Source organism: Clupea harengus, chromosome 6 (genome assembly GCF_900700415.2).
Source record: "Clupea harengus chromosome 6, Ch_v2.0.2, whole genome shotgun sequence".
Taxonomy (NCBI): domain Eukaryota; kingdom Metazoa; phylum Chordata; class Actinopteri; order Clupeiformes; family Clupeidae; genus Clupea; species Clupea harengus.
The window spans coordinates 11,765,304-11,783,357 of record NC_045157.1 but is presented as its reverse complement, the minus strand read 5'-3'; the positions used below and the strand labels follow the sequence as shown (position 1 = coordinate 11,783,357).

General features: G+C 46.6%; 1 protein-coding gene across 2 annotated transcripts in view; it reads left to right on the top strand.

Annotated features, from left to right (window-relative positions):
* The window catches only part of LOC105888606 (thrombospondin type-1 domain-containing protein 4), a 50,477-nt gene that overhangs the window by 24,397 nt on the left and 8,026 nt on the right, over positions 1-18,054 (top strand). For both annotated transcript variants that reach the window (XM_031569004.2, XM_031569005.2), the window contains exon 8: positions 16,821-17,025. In XM_031569004.2, coding sequence (XP_031424864.1) covers positions 16,821-17,025 — 205 coding nt within the window. The remainder of the gene's footprint in view (positions 1-16,820; positions 17,026-18,054) is intronic.

The following is an 18,054-nucleotide window of genomic DNA, read 5'->3' as shown; positions in this document are numbered from 1 at the left end:
ACCTCCACACACTTGACCAGCTGTTGGGGTCACACCTCACTGCTCCACTGGCCATCCTGTCTGTCACGGGGGGGGAGCACAGTAAGCACTCCACACTGACGGCCTCCCACCAAACCTCCGCTCAGCATAGGTCAGCCAGACAGGACCAGGTGTTGCACAGTGCTGTGCAGCGTGGCAGCTTGCTCCTGATCCCAAGTCTGTATCCCCGCGCAGAATTTACACCCTGGTTACATCTCCGTCCCTTCAGGCTTTTCCTGCAGACGTGCTGGTATGACGGGCCCAATCTTCCGGAGCTTTCTCTTTTGACGGCATGCAGCTGACTGGAGCCACTGAATGTATGGCTATCCGGGGCGTTGTGACCTAATCTCCTCCACTGATGTGTTGTCATGGCAGTGATGGGTGGTGAGTTGGGCCAGGCGCCTGGCTCTGATTGGCTGTTAAGCTTCAAGCTGGCGTCGCTGATAGTGCCAAGACACCTGTAGCCGGAGGGAGAGGGCGGAGTGTTTACTGCCTGATGTTGAGTGTGTCTGAATTAAATTAGCACGGTCACACACGCACACACACATACAGTACACCCACACTCTTTTTCTTTTTTTTTTCTCTCACACACACACTCAAACACACTTACACACAAACACAGATGAACAATTACACGTACACATCGACACACCCTCAACATGCCCTCACTTACACATTGACACACTCACTGCTACGCGCGCACACACACACACACACACACACACACACACACACACACACACACACACACACACACACACACACACACACACACACACACACACCCACAGATACACACATGCTTAGACAAGGGTGGTTAAATGAATAAAGAGTTCAATGTATTTTTTGCTGATACTTCTACATTTGATACAGCACGTCCGCTTGTCGGCGTGTGTGTGTGTGTGTGTGTGTGTGTGTGTGTGTGTGTGTGTGTGTGTGTGTGTGTCTGAAACCACATCAGTTGTGAGAAACCGTGTCAGCAGCTCCCCGTCATCTCTCAAGCACTTTGTGTCTACCAGTTACCTTAGCCAGCCGCTCCCCTGGCCGTTCGGCTTGGCCGTATAACTTTATGTGCGGCTTCGGCTGGACTGACGACCAGAGCCACTCCAGTGTGTCTTGATGAATTAGGGTTTAATGTTGTGGAAACAATAGAGCCGGCAATAGGAAAACCATATGATGAGCCCTGTCCTTCTTTCTCATTTTTTTTCCCTTTTTTTTTTTGGCTACGCATAGCTCTTTCCAGCGTTCACGACGTGGCGCACAGTAAAGTTGCTGTAATGTGCGTTTTTTGAGAGGGTTTGCGCCGGGACAGTATTGATACGGTCGGGCATCTGCAGTCGCCGTTACCGCGGCTGCATTTGAGATCTGTGCAGAATGGAGCGTGGCAGTGGCAGCACTGGCTGTGTCCTCATGTTTATTACGTCCCCTTGGGCTCTTCTATGGACAGATTCTCTCTGTCTCTCTTTCTTTCTCTCTCTCTCTCTCTCTCTCTCTCTCTCTCTCTCCACCCAGAACTCAGTATAGGTACTTTCTCTCAGTCTCTCCTCTCCTTATCTATATTGGCCCTCACCTAACTTTTTGCCTCTTTACCCTTTCTACACTTTGACTAGGCCCCTTTGGCATTTTTGTCATTTCTCTTTCTCTTTCTCTTTTTCCGTCATCCTCTCACATCCCTCTTACCTCTCCCTCCTCCGAAGTGCAACAGCCTCCCTCACCAGCAGTCCGTACCTCCCCCGGCTCAGTTTACAAGCCTGTGCCTAGAGACCCTGGCGTCGCTCTGAAGTACAGAGAGAGAGAGAGAGAGAGAGAGAGAGAGCGAGAGAGAGAGAGAGGACAGAGAGAGAGAGTGAGGGAGTGAGTCTGAGGAACTGAGGGAGAGAGGGACAAAGAGAGCGGGAGACAAGGAGAGAGCCAGGGAGTGAATGAGTGTGAGAGACATAAGGAGAGCGCCAGGAGCTGCTACTGGACTTGCGGAGTGCTGAGTGGCTGATTCTGGGCTCCGGCTGGCTGCGGGGGTCACACGGCTCTGAGAATGCTGTCCGCTCTGGCACTCCTGCTGCTGCTCTGGCTCCAGACGCTGTTCCTGGAGAAGCCTTGGGCGCAGGTAAGCCCACCGACAGCTCACCTCCTCTGGACACGGTGGCAGGAAAGCTCCCCTGACTGCCTCTGTCCTCACTGGAGGACGAGGGAAACCCCTGTCTGTCTGGCATGTGGTTCTCTGGGTTTATTTCAGAACTATGTGGCATGTTGGTAAATTAGAAAAGATTTGGTCAGGAAATGACATTTGCAGTTATGACTTTTTGTGCTGGTTTATCTTATCTGTTTATCTTATTTTTTTTAATTGTTCTTGTCTGAATTGACGTTGTTTTGTGGCTATGTTCTCTTAACCTAAGTTCTCTGCCTGCAAGTTCAGCTTATTTTTACTTTTTCGGGCCCATTCAGAATTCTTTGACAAAGAATGTTAGCACTTGCTGTGTTTGAGGACTTTGTCAGGACCAGGCTGGTGGGTTTTTGTAAGAATGATGGTGTGGCTTATTTTCCATGCTGAGAGCCGTTGTGGCAGGTCAGAGAAAGCAGGCAGGTCTCTTGTAAACTCACCCGCTCACACAAACCCTGCTTTTCCCCCTGGGTACGTTGCCATCTCTCAGCGAGACACCCACTTGTTTTGTCAGCACCTGAAGTTATTTTCTCCCCATGTGAGCCTTCATTCTTGCCCCCACCCCACCCCCCAAACACCTTCTCCACATCCCTCAGACCCCCGCCCCCCTCTCCAACATTTATGTGTCGGCTCAGAAGAAACCCAATGCGCTTTTAACAGCAGCAGTCCACACTGTTAGTGCTATTTCGGCCAGGTTTACAAGCGCTGCGGGTGTAATCCAGCTAGCTGCTCGGCCCCTGGCTCCGTGCCATGCCTGAGGCTTCTGTGGGTGCTGCTCTGCTTGGCGAGGCCTCTTTACGACGGGGCCAAAGGGCTCCTGCCATGCTTCTGTCACTCATCACCAGCACCTCCCAGGCAAATGTAACACACCAGTTCGCTTACAATAACGAAAAGGATTTTAGACATTTTTTTTTGTTAAAAAAGGGGAAAATTCTTGCTGAAGTAAATGTGAACGTGACCAACTTTAGGTTATGGCTCCTTATAAGTAAACCTGAGGAAGCAAATTATAAATATGATTAAATATACCTTTTAGGATCTGTTTCCTCACCTCTTTGCTTCATTGGAGTACTGAACACTTTCCTGCAGAAGAATGCAAGAGCTTATTGCAGGGACCGTACTTAGGTACCAGCTGCTGCCTCTGTGGTCCCGGCAGGACTTGTTGTTTCAGTGGTAAACTGGTGCTGCTGCTGCTGTGGACTTGTTGTTTCAGTGGTAAACTGGTGCTGCTGTGGACTTGTTGTTTCAGTGGTAAACTGGTGCTGCTGTGGACTTGTTGTTTCAGTGGTAAACTGGTGCTGCTGCTGCTGTGGACTTGTTGTTTCAGTGGTAAACTGGTGCTGCTGTGTTCGGGGTGCCCACAGTAGGCAGACGGAGCACAGACACAGTGATTGATGTGTGGGAGCTGTCAAGCTAGGGAAGTATGGCAGAGTTATCTTCCCTCAGAAATACGGCCGGCTTAGGTTTCTATTAGTGGTTGCATGGCTGGGCTTATTGCCCTGCTCGTCCTCTCCAGCGTGTTTGTTTAGAGGATCTCTGGACTGGAAAAAGGTTTGTGTAGGGAAAAGAAATGTGCACACGGCCTAAACTCAGGGATGAACAAAGTTTTCCAGTTCCTCCTGGATGCCCATGGTCTTGGTCTGCTAGTGTTGTCTTGTCTTGTCTTGTCTGAGGACTATTTCATACATTCGAAGTGTCATCCATTTTAAGCACTGGTATGTTCAGCCTCTTATACCTTATGTATGTATTAGAGAGATAAGCAAACAAGCAAAAACAACCAACCAAACAAACAAACAAAAAAATGTATGGCAAAGCCAGATAATCCACAAACCATGACTTACATATTACAAATATTTGTAGCTTTTATCCACTGTTAATGACTGTACTGACTGACAGTAAAGTTTTGTTGTGCTTGTATACTTCCTGGGAATGAAACCCTTGACTTTGGTGTTGTTCACACCTTACTCCCTATTTTACCTTACATCAGCTAATCAATTAGCAGCTAGGAATGGGTCATGATTTTCAAAATTTTTCGGATAGTCAATAAATTATCAAAAATCACATAGTTTATCAAAAAATATCTTGCCAGCATCTGGTAGTAACTAACGAGTTACAACTGCCAGAAGGTGGCGGTAATACACCTAAAAGTCGTTTGCCAAATGCCATTAAACAACAAAAATAAGAAGAAGAGTAACACGTTACTACCAACTGCCAGTAAAACGTGGTGGGAGCTGTGAGATTCAGATGCTACTGTACAAACAGGAGAAGCATGCAAAGCCAAAGACTACTATCAAGAAGTCCAAAGGTTCTGTGTGGAACTCCTTCAAGCAAATAAAAGAAAATGGGGTGACGTGCAAACTCTGCCAGGTAAAGCTAGCATATCATAAGTCTACCACAACTGTGTCTCTCCCTCTTTACGTGTGTACGTACGTTCCCAATGAATATTGAATAGTGTTTTTGCTTGAAATGCCCATCTCTATTAGCAACAATTATCCAGTAGTTGTGTAACTCTAAGGATTTTGACCTCCATTGCCTCTCTGTACTGGCCCCACTGCATGTGTGTGTGTGTGTGTGTGTGTCTGTGTGTGTCTGTGTGTGTGTGTGTGTGTGTGTGTGTGTGTGTGTGTGTGTCATGTTGTGTCCTCATATGGGTGTGTACGGGTGCACACAAGGACACATATGGCGTGGCTGGCTCCCTCTAATTAGGCTGTGTAGCGAGCGGAGCTCCTGAAGCCCCATGTGGACTGCAGATGCGGGTGGCCTCCCTCACATGCCACAACTCTTGGAGGGACCTCGGGGGGTGGATTGTCATGCCATGACGTGACTCTGTTCACTGCTTGGGATATGGTATACAGTGTGTGGGGGGGGGCACAAATGTAACGCACACATGCACAAATGTAATGCACACACACACATGCACACATACACGCACGCACGCACACACACGTGCACACAGACACGCACACCCAAGCACACACACACACACACACTTGCACACGTTGAAACTAGTGGGACAGTGAATCAAGTGGGCCAGTGCATACATTGTTTCCTTTAGGAAATACTTTTGTTGTCAGCAGTAGCAGTCTCAGGAACTTGAGATGTCAGATGGCATTTGTGGCTTGGCATTGTTGTATATCTTAAAAGCAACATAACTGACTAAATTGCAAAAAAAAATTACTTCCTCTTTACAGAAGCACAAAGTCTTTCCGCTGGCTGTAAAAAGTGAAATAGTTTCCTGTGTGTGTAAAATCACATTAGTCTAGCACAATAAGAGCTCCTTAACCACAGTCAGTTTCGAGTGTGAGCTCAGCGGGTCTCTGAGGACAATGGCCCACTCTCGATCTCCTCTCTTAGATCAGTTGGTGAAGCGGAGGAATGGGAGGACGGGAGGGAGGACGGGAGGGAGCGAGCGGGCACATACCTGAGGTTTGCTGCTGCGGCCACTGCTAAGCCACACCATCCTTTTGCTTTTCTTATTTAGAAAGGTCCTGCTAAGGCCCTCGGATACACAGGAACCTCTGGCTACACATAGATCAATAATAATCAATAATCAGTAAAGTCCTCGGGTGCTTTAAGTAAATAATCAGGACATTGGCCCTGATCTGATTTGGTTTGAGTCGTTTCCTGAAGACTGAAGGCTGTTTGTTAGATTTGTGTTGTCACCCAGAATGCATTACTTTGTGGTAGGTGAACGGTTCTTTGTGTTCACTGACATATTAATGGATAACTCATTTCCTGATGGATAACTAATTGTGCTCCTCACAAGCATATATAACCATATCATATAGAATGCTAATTTTAGGGTGAATTATCTCATTAAGAGTCGTGATTTATCATCCGACCAGTGGAATATGCTTTTCTATGTCTATATGTTGATAAGATTGTGTTGACTGTTTGCATTGTACAAAAAGTGTTTGTGTGTGTGTGGGAGAGAGTATTGGACTGCCCCCAATTAACTTACTGCATTATCACAGCATATTCCCATTTGTTCATTTGTTGGGATGTTATTGTGATGTGAAACAATGAAAACAAGTCCAAGCCAGTAATAACAATACAATTATTTTACTTTATTAAATAATAATAATAAAAAAACAAATTAATTTATTAATAATTAATATATTAATTTTAAATGAAATAAAACAAAATACGAATGAAATTTTTCATTCATTTCAGTTGAACATAACATCATCCCTAGTGTCCAATGAACACTCTGGGAACTTCCATGTGTCGTCCAGTCCGTTCTCCCACCAGTTGTCATCCACCGGCCACGGCTCGTGTGGCAGGTGCTTGCGCTCGGCCAGGACACTGCAGTCCACGCTGTTCCTCGTGATCTTGGCCGCCTCATCCCTGTTCCGCTTGGCCTCGCGCTTCATGGCCTCTCTCTCGGCCCGGCGCTCAAAGGTGATGGTGGTGGAGTACTCTCGGCAGTGGAAAGCGCGGGGCGCACCGGGGGGCAGAGGCGGCAGGTTGATGAGGGGGAGAGGGAACATGCCGGGGTACTCGGGCCTCAGGTAGAGGACCCTCTCTCCATCTCCGTAGTCGCCCACGCTGCCGTAGGCATGGTTCTTGAAGTAGTGGGGCACCTGGTCGTAGGTCCTGCGGCGTGCCGGAGCCGTGGGCTTCTGGACCTTTCTCTCAGGTGGGGGTGCGGAAGACTTGCTTTGGGTCGATGCCGGGCGGCGTGCCTGGTCAGCGTTAGAGCGCACGGGTGCGCAGTCTGACACGTTGTTTGACCTCTGCATTTTAGGGATCCTGTAAGGCTGACCTGTGTACGGGATCCTGGGCTGCCCTGTCGGCCCACCAGATGATCCTGTGTAGGGCATCCTTGGCTGACCTTTGACCTGCCCACCAGATGATCCAGGGCGATCAGACTGAGGCTTCTGGGGTGTCTTCTGGGCAGCCTCCTCCTGGTTTGGTTTTGACACGGGGGGCTTGACTTTGTCAATCTTGTCTCCGAGCTTGTGGAAGACTTGCACACAGTTCACCATGCGCTCTCCAAGTCTGCTCCTGGGTTGCAGTTCTTGTAAGCTGGGCGCATCTTTGGCTTTCTTACTCTTGGACTTTTTGGAGGAGTCCTTGTGCTTATCCTTTGACTTATCTCCAGGTGCCTTGGAACTGTCTGCTGCCTTGTCAGTGTCTGGCCTGTCCTTTTCCCCTTCACCAGTCTTGGTTGTCACTTTCTTGCTGCGTTTCTCCTTCCTCTCGTTCTCACCCTTGTCATGCTTGCGCTTTCTCTTCCGGTCTTTGCTTTTGTCATCATTCTCAGGAAGACTTTTCTTGGGTTTCTTGGACGGTTTGGTGTCTGCTTTGCCCACCTCGACAGGAGCAGTCTTCAGTGTCTGTTTGGTGGAGGCACTCTTGTCTGCAGGTTTTGCCTGAGCGTCTTCAACCACCAGGATGTCCTTTGCACTGCTAGTGCCTGGAGGCTGGGCCTCATAAATGGCCTTTGGCTGGCCATCCTGCGCCTTCCTGACTTCCGCATCCTCTGTGGATGATGTCGCCTGTGGCTTCAGGGGTACAGTTGGCACATCGGTTGGGGCGCACCCTGCCACCTTAGCTGGAGCCTTGGTCTCCTGCCGGCACAGCTGAGCTGGAAGCTTTACCAACCGGGCTGGTCTCACCAGGCCGGTGCTGGTCAGTCCAGCAGCCAGCTCTTCAATCCCTGGCAGTTGTGGGTTGTCGATGAGCTGAACTGGCCCGCTTGGTATTTGCCTTGGATTGAAAGGCAGTGCGGTTCTATGCTGTAGACCTTTAGCATCCATCACCACCAAGGGTGCTTGTAGATATGGATCAAAAGGCACAGATGTACCATGAGGTAGGCCGGCACCATCCACCAACATGAAGCGTGCCTGCAGCAGTGGGTCGAAAGGCTGCTGGCAGTTGGCATCCACATACATGATTGGGCCTTGCAGGTGTGGAGCGTAGGGCAGAGGGACACCATACTGTGGGCCTGTACCACCCATAGCCACAAGGGGCGCTTGTAGCTGTGGATGGAAGGCCACAGAGGTGACATGCTGTTGGCCCATAGCATCCACAAACATCATGGGACCTTGTTGCTGGGGATTGAAGGGTACAGTTCCATCCTGGAAGGTCATCCCGGGGTATCCCTGAGGAGGGATAGAGTGAAAGACCGGGATCTCTGTGACAGGCAGGAAATGTGGCTGAGCATTGATGTTGCCCAGCATCCCAGAGTGTTGCTGGGGCTGATATCCATGGTATTCAGGCCAAATCACTGGCTGGTTGATGACTCCAGAGCCAGTGATAGGGGCTGTTAGGGGGCAAATGGTACATGTATGGATTCAAAATTTCATTCGGTTGACCATTGTGGGGAATAGAAATTATCTCAACATTATTTTGATATTATTCATATAGAAAACAAATAACAACACTTACCCACACCATGGAAATAGGTGCCTCCTGCCTGGTTGGTAAGGATTTGCTGTACACCTAAAGAAAGACAAGAAGTTGATGAATTCATCGACTGAAGCACATGGTATTTGACCAAAATTGAGTAAATGTAAGACCTCAAAATACCTTGATCTTGGTAAAGGCCATCTTGGGTATAGTTGGAGTAATTATATTGAAAATTCATGGAAATCTCAGGTTGAAAATCGCAATGTATCTCTCAGCAAGTGAAATCTGTGTTAAAGATTGCCTTGTGAATGAAATAGAACTTTGAAACGTGAACATTCTACTTTGCCGAAGTAGAATGTTGAAGATGTCAGAGCAGAATACTCAGAGAGTCTTGAGCTGTTGCCATAGTTCCAGGCTGACCACACCATTCTATCCCCTTTTTGACTTTGAAAACTAACTGAAAACTTTAAAACCTTACACCTTACACTCCAATGGACTTCTTTTATTTATTTATTTATTTGAGCTCACAGTATAAAATAATGCATATTTTAATGTTCATCATTGGATTTACATGTTATATCATTTAGAATAAAAAAAAAGAATTTTGTAGCCTTATAAGCTAATGTAATAAAGGTAATACTGTAGCCTAGCTCTGTCCACCTATTGCTCCTTGCTCAGTATTCGCTGGGATTCTAGTCTGGAACAGACCCTATTGACAAAGTGAATTTGGGTCTGGTTACACCAGGCTAGTAATGTTGTGCCTGTTCAGTGCTTGGGTCATGCAGTTGGTCTCAGTGAATGTACTTTTTGGCAACTTAGGCAACATATTATAGCTTTAAAAGCCCATGATATCTCCTGTTGAGTTGCAGTATCTGGGATAACAAGGGGAGTTTGGAACGTCTCTGCATCCATTTTGAAATTGTGTCAGGCTGTTTTGTAAACTAGTGGCTTCATGTTTAAAAGTTTTACATGGAGGCACTGGGACAAGGCTCTGTCGGATTGTCACTTAATATAACCCCTGGCTTTGGTGGAATCTGTCTCTTGTCGGTTTTTTACATTAATGTGTGAATTTTACCAGTCTGGACTTTGATACGTCTCAAGCATTCTTGCTACTGATGAAACAGATTTCATTTTATGTCCTCTGTGTTTATGCTGAGGCTTGTCTGTGGGATTTCTGTGGCTATGAGTAATATCATTTCCATCCACTGTAAGGCCACATCCATAATACATTATTGGCTGGGACCATGTTGCTATTGCATTCTTAGCTCAGGGGCCCAACAATGTAAATATTGCATTTCCAGATGAGCGCACTGAATATTTGCAGGCAGGGTTTGATAATGGCAGTGGCTGAGTTCCAGAAATGTTAAGCCTGTGATAAAAGTTGAAGATGTTCCCATAATGCCTGAATGGCATCCTGTGTGCTTTTTGTTACCATACTTATTTGAAGGGTTATTTGCCTTCCAGCTAAGAAAATATGAGTTTATTCTGAGCAGCATCATGCTTAATCTTGTTTTTTGAGAAGAAGTATGGCGAATAAGAGTCTTTTAAGATTCTTAACATCCTGTGAGACTCCTGTTGTCCGTTTTAACAGTGCCTTCTTTTTTTATTGTAATTATCTATTATTTAGTGTATTTATTTATTGTTGTTTATGAAAAAGGATTTGAATACTCTGAGCAAAAGTCAGTGTCAGATAATAAGCATTGCCTCCCTTTTAAAACAAACAGGATCTGCTGCTGCCTGTTTTTTATGTATGCTCACATGCAAAATGACAAATGTACTTTAATGTGCATGTGGACGTAATCATGTATGGAAAAAGAATTGGGAAGATCCCCATTACCAGAAAGTGCTTTTTACTTGTTGTCTGTTTGTTTCCACAATGACATCGAGGCTTGAGGCTTGAATCATAGTCAAGGTTTCTCCGTCTCCTGGCGCTCTCTTAAAAAAAATACCGTGGGAACCCCTCGTCTGGCCTAACCAGGCCGGTCCAGAGATGGAGCCTTAAACCCAAAGCGAGGTTCCAAGCATGGCTCAGTGGAACTGCCGCTTGGACGAGAGCTCTCTCTGCTAATGAATGCATACTGTGTCTGAGCCGAACGAGCCAAAGCGCAGAGCCGCGTTCCAGGATTACGCAGATGATGTTGATAAACGGGGAGTATGTACAACAGCTGTGTACATCTGCAGGACCACAGCCAAGGTGCTGGTGTCTTAATTCTTTGCTCACCTGTTGAAGTCAGTAACTCCTACATCCTCCCTCTGGGCAGACTTTGTCAACTGCATAGTCTTGGATGTCTGTTTTCATGCCCGTACAAAACCCATGTTTTAGATCATGTGATTTCATTATGACAACCATATGATATACAAGCCAGATATGTAGTTGTGTATATATTTGAACAGATAGCTACTTTCATGTAATACTTTATGCACTCTTTCTGTTTTTAGACTTTAAAGTAATTCATTAGGCTAGGGTTAGGTGTAAGTAATGATATAGGATGGGGATACTGGGAGAGGGATAGTGGGAGGGTTAGGGTACAGTGTACTTGCTGTAATGGTTGTAAAAAAAAAAAACATGGTTTACTATCCTCCCTGAAGGTCTCTTCAGACTTTTCTTCTATACTAAGACTATCTAAGTTATTGAAAACATAGTGTCAGAAATGGCCAACCACAACATTCAGTTGTTCTTTTGTAACATGCAGCACCGGAATGATGGATTCAGCATCCAGCCTTCACTGCTATGGATTTCTTGCTGGATGCAGAAGCAAGCATGTGAAGATGGAGTTGTTACTGTACACGGCGTCAAGCATTCCAGCTCATTTAGGCGCGAAGTCACTCACAACCCAGTTATTTACTCTCATATTCACTTTCCCACTGGCAAGACCGCAAAAGGCCTCACAGGCAGTTCAAAGCTGCCAGACGTTCCACCCTGAAGACTCTGGCCATAGCTGTGGCTAAAGGATTAAGTGTCATATTAAGCCAGCACAGCCAACTCTTGACATGTGCATGTTGAGTGTAACATAACAAGTGAGGCGTCTGCCTTCCTCGTTAACTGTGCTCACACTCAGGTCTAAATTAATCAATGTTGAAAGCCGAAGTGTGGCTGTCAGGGTAGACCATTATATTCCTGAGCAGTGAATTCGATCACGTCTTTCTCACTGGCACAAGGAATTCCCGCTTGTATTCAAATTGTCCCTTTTTGTCTAAACTTAAGTAAGGTTAGTTCAGTATCAGAGTTGATCATTTAAATATTAATTGCACAATAAAGGTACAAATAAGGAGATTAATTAAAGGGTAAAAAAGAAGTAAAACTTTAACTAAAGTTTTAGGAGAAAAAAATATAATTATAGTTAATCACATAATTACAGTGCCTAACGTGTGCAGTTACACCCTTTTGAGCTCACACATATGGTGTAGTCTCTTGCTAAAATGGCAGGAGATTTTGTCTGGGCATTTCCACTGATACTAGTCTAGAAATGGGACCACACACAAGTATACATTTGCCTCATGTTGCAAGTGGAGTTGGGTGGTTGAATATACAAATATTCAACAGTGCAACACTCCAGAGTTATCATATTAAGTCTCTGACAAAATCATAATTTTATTTTTATTGCATACATATATTTATGCATGAGAAAAGGGATGAAACATTTGGAAAGAAAAGTAGCTGAAAAGGGTGGTCTGTTCTGGGCTATTTGCCATAATGTATTTGTGTCCTTCCCTGAAAAACAAAGACAAATATGTGGCTGTGATTGAAAGTGATCTTGTGGACAGATATCTGATTTTCTCTGTTAATAATGATATTTATGGAGCCATGACTTGTGTTGCAGCACGTAAGGGTCATGGCAACCTGTCAAATAGAAAACGTACCATCCTCAACATATTTATTAATCATCGTGTGAAACTCTCCGAGGCGGAGGCTTTTGGTGTGAAGTATTGGACAGCGGTTGGCACTTTCTTTTGTCAGCAAATGGATGCAAGCCCTCATACATCCTGAGAAGAGTGACGGAGGACTCCCCTGCCTCTATCCTCACACATCTAAGCATTTCCAGATGAAGGGGGATTTTTTAGTGACTTTTAAATCTCAATTACAGCACTTGTGAGTGGATGAGTTACCATCCCCCGCCAAACAGCACAAGCCACCCACGGTGAGCAGGTTGCAGAAGGGAGAGAGAGTGAGAGAGAAAGAGAGAGTGAGAGAGAGAGAGAGAGAAAGAGAGAGAGAAAGAGAGAAAGAGAGAAAGAGAGAGAGAGAAGCACACTGTTGGCACCAGCTAAATCAAGCACTTAAACCGCTGATGCCTCAAAAAGGGAAAAACTCTGGCTCCCGCTGTGCTTGTTTTTACATTTATTAAAAGAAGTGCCGGGATCCTGCGAGGCTGTAGAAGTAGTGTCACGGTCCCTGCAGGCTGTTTGTGTAGAGCCATTAGCGTGCTGCCTCTCTCTGACGTTCAAAGTAATAGTGCAGTTGGGGTTAGGCTCGGAACAAGGAGTTAAATAGGCGCACATTTACTGGCGTTCCCATATCACAACAGTAGTGGAGGTGAGTGCCAGAGGTACTAGCATGTTAGCGCCCGTACGCCTGCTGCAGGAGTGCGGAATGACAAGTTGACCCAATTAACAGTTAGAGGGCGAATACATGCATTAATTGCGCATTCAGCTGTAAGGGTAATGCATTCAACATCAAATGAAAAGGCACAGCGAGTGATTTCTGTGGACTGGCCAAGTTGCTGTTTGCGCTGGGCTCTTTAACGTACATACATCTGACCCTGAGAGGCTCGGTTATTTCTAATAGGTAATACCCCCGCCCCTCCACACGCACTCCCAAACACACAGGAATAACAGTGACATTTTATGAAGTAATAAAAGATAAAATTAGATACAAATTAAATTAAAGGAATTCTGTACAGTATGTTTAGGTGACCTATCTGTTTCTTGGAAAGTGTTTCCCATAGACTGGTGGTGAGTTTGAAACATTCATTATATTCATTACGCTTGGTGTTTGCATGAGGCACATCCATACGACATGTTTTTAGAAAGAAAAGCCCTTGATGGTAGACCATGACTGGAGGGGGGGCAGTGTGCCGCAGGTTCCTGTGGATGTTCTGTCACCCCCCTCCCGCCCCCCCCACCCCCCGCCGCCCTCATTCCACAGTTTTTCCACAAATGCCGCCACGTACGCGGCCATCTCGTATTTCATCCCTACTGATGCTGGCTGTAGGCACTAAATCAAGGACCTGTGTGTGTACATACGGATTAATATCTAGTGATTTTCCCAGGCACGCAGCCACAGATAACCCCTCTGCATGCCTGTCAGACAGAGCTTTATGGGAGGAAGCCAGCCCCTCTAGCCACTCCAGGGAATACAGAAATACAGCCGTGGAGAAAAGCTTGGTGATGGTTGAGTGTCAATGGCTTTCAGATCTCTGGGAGCTTATGTGTATGTGGGGGTATGGTGAAGGAAGGGGGGCCTGTTTGTGCATGTGTGTGTGTGTGTGTGTGTGGTGAGAGAAGCGGAGCGTTGTGTGTGTATGTTTGTGGACCTTGCTTCAGGAAAACCTCCAGCTGTGAGGAGGATGCTCCTGACCTTTAGAGCTTGGCTGAGAAGGATGCGTTGTGTGTGTGTGTGTGTGTGTGTGTTGTTTTATTTACTTTTAGATGTTTAGATTGAGCGCCACGGGCGCCGCGAGATCTGGAGAAGCAACGCAGGGGACACCACTGCACAGCGTCCGGCATGATGTTGTTGACGTTACATGCCAGTGGAAAAACACTCTCACTGCGGTCGGACGCCGCGCGCTCAGGCCCTACTGCACAGGGTGTGTTTTGTCATCCGATACAGTGACTCTGTTCATGCAACAGCAGAAGGGCTTTCTGGGTAAGCGGGAGGCTGAGGCAGTGTGTTAATATTGGCAGTGCTGGCCCTCCTCCTATGCGTGTCCGTCCTAATCGCGATGCTCTGACTGAACCCCTTTGATGGCACCTTTCTCACCCCATAATGACCCGGATGACCGGCCAGTAGGGCCTTTGGAGCGGCGGGCTTTTTTCCGGACCCTTCTTTTATCAGTTGTGTCCCGTGGAGAGAGACGTGCTCTGTGTTTGGCTTGGCTCTGAGCAGGTGTGTGTGTGTGTGTGTGTGTGTGTGTGTGTGTGTGTGTGTGTGTGTGTGTGTGTGTAGAGCTGTGCTTGCATTACATTTACATTTAGTCATTTAGCAGACGCTTTTGTGTTGCATAAACTGGTCCCTAGCCCAACCCACACACACACACACACATGTATATTCGTATATGCACAACATTTTAGAGGCTGCAATTTACATGAGTGCACATTTGAAGCAGTTCTCGCACACACCCAAACTATGGAGGGTAGAAGGCGTCCAATATGACATTGCAGCGAAGCCTCATTTAGGTCCACATAAACCACAAAATGTGAAGTTATGAAACATGATAATATGAAAGGCATGTTAGATCCCTCATCTTAGCTACAACAAGCCATCATGGCTCATACACAGCAAGACGGGCACACACGCGCACACACACACACACACACACACACACCCACACACACACACACACACACACACACACACACACACACACTCCCTTTTTACTGTGCTGTGATGGATGTGGTGGGTTTGGTGCCAACACACCTCTGATGCTTTTAAAGGCAGGGGGCTATCTGCAGCGGGTGAATGTCCTAAGATGGAGCTATCTGCTACACGGTGTGCACATCGGGTTCCTGAGGAACAGGCTGTTTGGAGAGACAGGACGTCCCTGGAGGCCCCAGCTGGAATTTGGATGAAATGGCCAAGGAGGGCATGCTGTCTGGGAGGGGTGCAGATTCACATGCTCGCTGATCTCAAGGCAGTAGCCCAACGTTTTCCCCCCCAAGACATAGCTGTGCCGGGATGGCCGGGTTCCAAAAGAGGCAGAGAGAGAGGCATCGCTTGTTTTTAAGGCCACACTTTCCTCTGGTGCGCTGTAATCACCAAGGCCCCCTCCCCCACCCCAATCGTCTGGGGACCACCTCATCACTTGCCCTCCCTTCCCCTAACTGGGTCTAGGAATTTTGAGACTGCTGCTGATGAGTTTCCCTTAGTGAAATACTCTTTCAAAAGCTCCTACATTCATAAACCACTGGAAGTCACAGCGGTTGAAAACGCCTTTTTCAGATGGGTACTCTCTGAAATATGTGAAGCCCGGTTGGACCTGCTAGAGTCACAGCTTCTGCATTCATAAATCCATGCAAATCCCCACCTGAAGAGGACTTTTGTAGGTTGAAGAAGCCCCGTCTCCTGTGGGCTGTAAAAGAGAAGTCGGCCCGTTGAGATTGGACATGGCGTTCCCACACCTGTTCACATAGCCAGACAGCAGAGACAACCAGATTTATGGGCTGCTGATAAGCCGTTCTATACTTACCAAACATCTGATTTACTGGTACCTCCATTCTCTGTCACAGGCAAGGGGAAGGGGACACAAACACATGTGGTTGAACTATTTATTTACACCTGTGAATTTCTTAGATTCAATTTGTAGCGATGCAGTGACTCTATTTTAGGTGGAAAGGAAGTTCTGTGGGGCGCCAGAGAATTATACCGAATTGCCAAAGAAAGAGTTGGTGGAAGAACGAGGAGTAGAGAGAGTGAGAGAGCAAGAGAGTCACCAAGTGCTACCAGTTTAGATAACAGAGCCAGAAGAGACTGGGTTATGGATAATTAATATTCTCAAATATATGACTTTCATAAACCTCAATATTTAATGCAGTGATGATACCCAATCAAACATTCAGTTTATTTCCAAAGTAGGAAGAGAAAAAAAAAAAAAAACTTGGAAGCACAATGCACTTCACCCAGAAAGATAACTTGCGTATCCGTTCCCTTCAAAGTTCCCCGAATTCCCAACAGTAAAGAGCTTTAGGCGTCCGTCAGTCTAAGTGTGTATGCTGGCAGATTATAATATTGCCAAAAAAGATTAAACAAACCCTTGTTGAAATTGCTTGTTTTGGTCAGTTAGCTACTTAACTGGCATCAAAACATCAAAAGGATGATTTAATTTACATTTTGCAGTACAGGAACAGATGTACTCTCCCTGTTGCACTCTCTCTCCCTGGTTTCCTGTGACTTCTTTTCTGTCCTCTTTCTCTCTTCCGTCTCCACCTAATGTCCGCTTCTCTGCATTTGTCTCTCTAGTCTTTCAGTTATGTTATGTCCCCCTGACTTATTTTCCCTCATTCTATCTCTCTCTCATTCTCTCTCTCTCTTTCTCTCTCTCTCTCTCTGTCTCTCTCTCTCTCTTTTCCCCTCTAGACTCTGGGCTGTGATGAGTACCTTGGCTCAGGGAGGGTGATGGATAAATGTGGTGTGTGCGGCGGAGACAACTCGGCCTGCCGACTGGTGTCGGGCCTCTTCAAGCACAGCCTGACCAAGGTGGGCTACCACAAGATCGTAGAGATCCCGGAGGGTGCCATCAAGATCAACGTCACCGAGATGATGAAGAGTCGCAACTACCTCGGTGAGTGGCTGAGAGAGTCATGGCAGGCCGCAGAGATGTGGAAAAGACACACACACACACACACACACACACACACACACGCTCTCACTGTGTTGGCATTGTATGCTGTCTGCTTAGAGTCCGGTTGACAGGATTACGAGATATGGATCTTAACAATCATGCAATGTTTATAAGGAAGTGGGTATATAACTGCAAGAGCCTTTAGTGGAGTCAGTTTAGCGGTGTGCTTTCAGTGCCATTTTATAGAGAGGTAAGGGAACCATTCTATTGGTCCTTGCTGAGCACTTGAGAGTTGATTTTGGCTTTTCCTCAGTGAAGCGTGGCTAGGCACCGTAACACTTTCCAGGAGCTGCGAGAAGGCTTCCTCTGACTGACTTTAAGGTAATGTTTCATATTTAGCTTTGCAGTAAAACCGAGGGAAGCCCGGACCATTGGCAGCGACTTGTAAAAGCCCTTTAACCGATTCAGCACTTTTTTGTGGTCACTCGGTTTGTTTCCGAACCTACGTGGCTCCCCCTTAAATCTGCTTCCAGGGAACATCTGCTTGTAAAGTTGATTGGATTTCTTTAATTAAAAAGCAGCTGAGACAGGAGGAAAGTTTGACTTTTTTTTTTTTTTATGATCGCGCTCAGTGTCAGGAAAACCTCAGCCGTGTTTTCCTCGGAATCCCCAGTCGAAAAAGTGCTTGCTGGATAGGATACATAATCCCCATGAAGCGAACTGGAGGAGTGTGACAGCCAGGCTGTGGCAGGCTAAGGAGACTCTCGGGGGAACGGCTGTCTTCTCTCATTGTGGGAGACTTCTCTTTAACAAGAGCCATGCCTCTCCTCAGCGGCGAGTTCTGCCCCTGCCCCCGCCCCCTCCACCCCCCCCTCTGTTGTGGCCACCCCACCCCCCCTCAGGGGATTAGTGTATAAACAAGCTTTCATTAGAGGACCCGACTCTCTCTTGCCTCCTGTTTCTTTTTAATTAAGAGGAGGAATGTTCTCCTGCGTAAGCCACTGGCCCGGTACAGGAGCTCACTGAGGG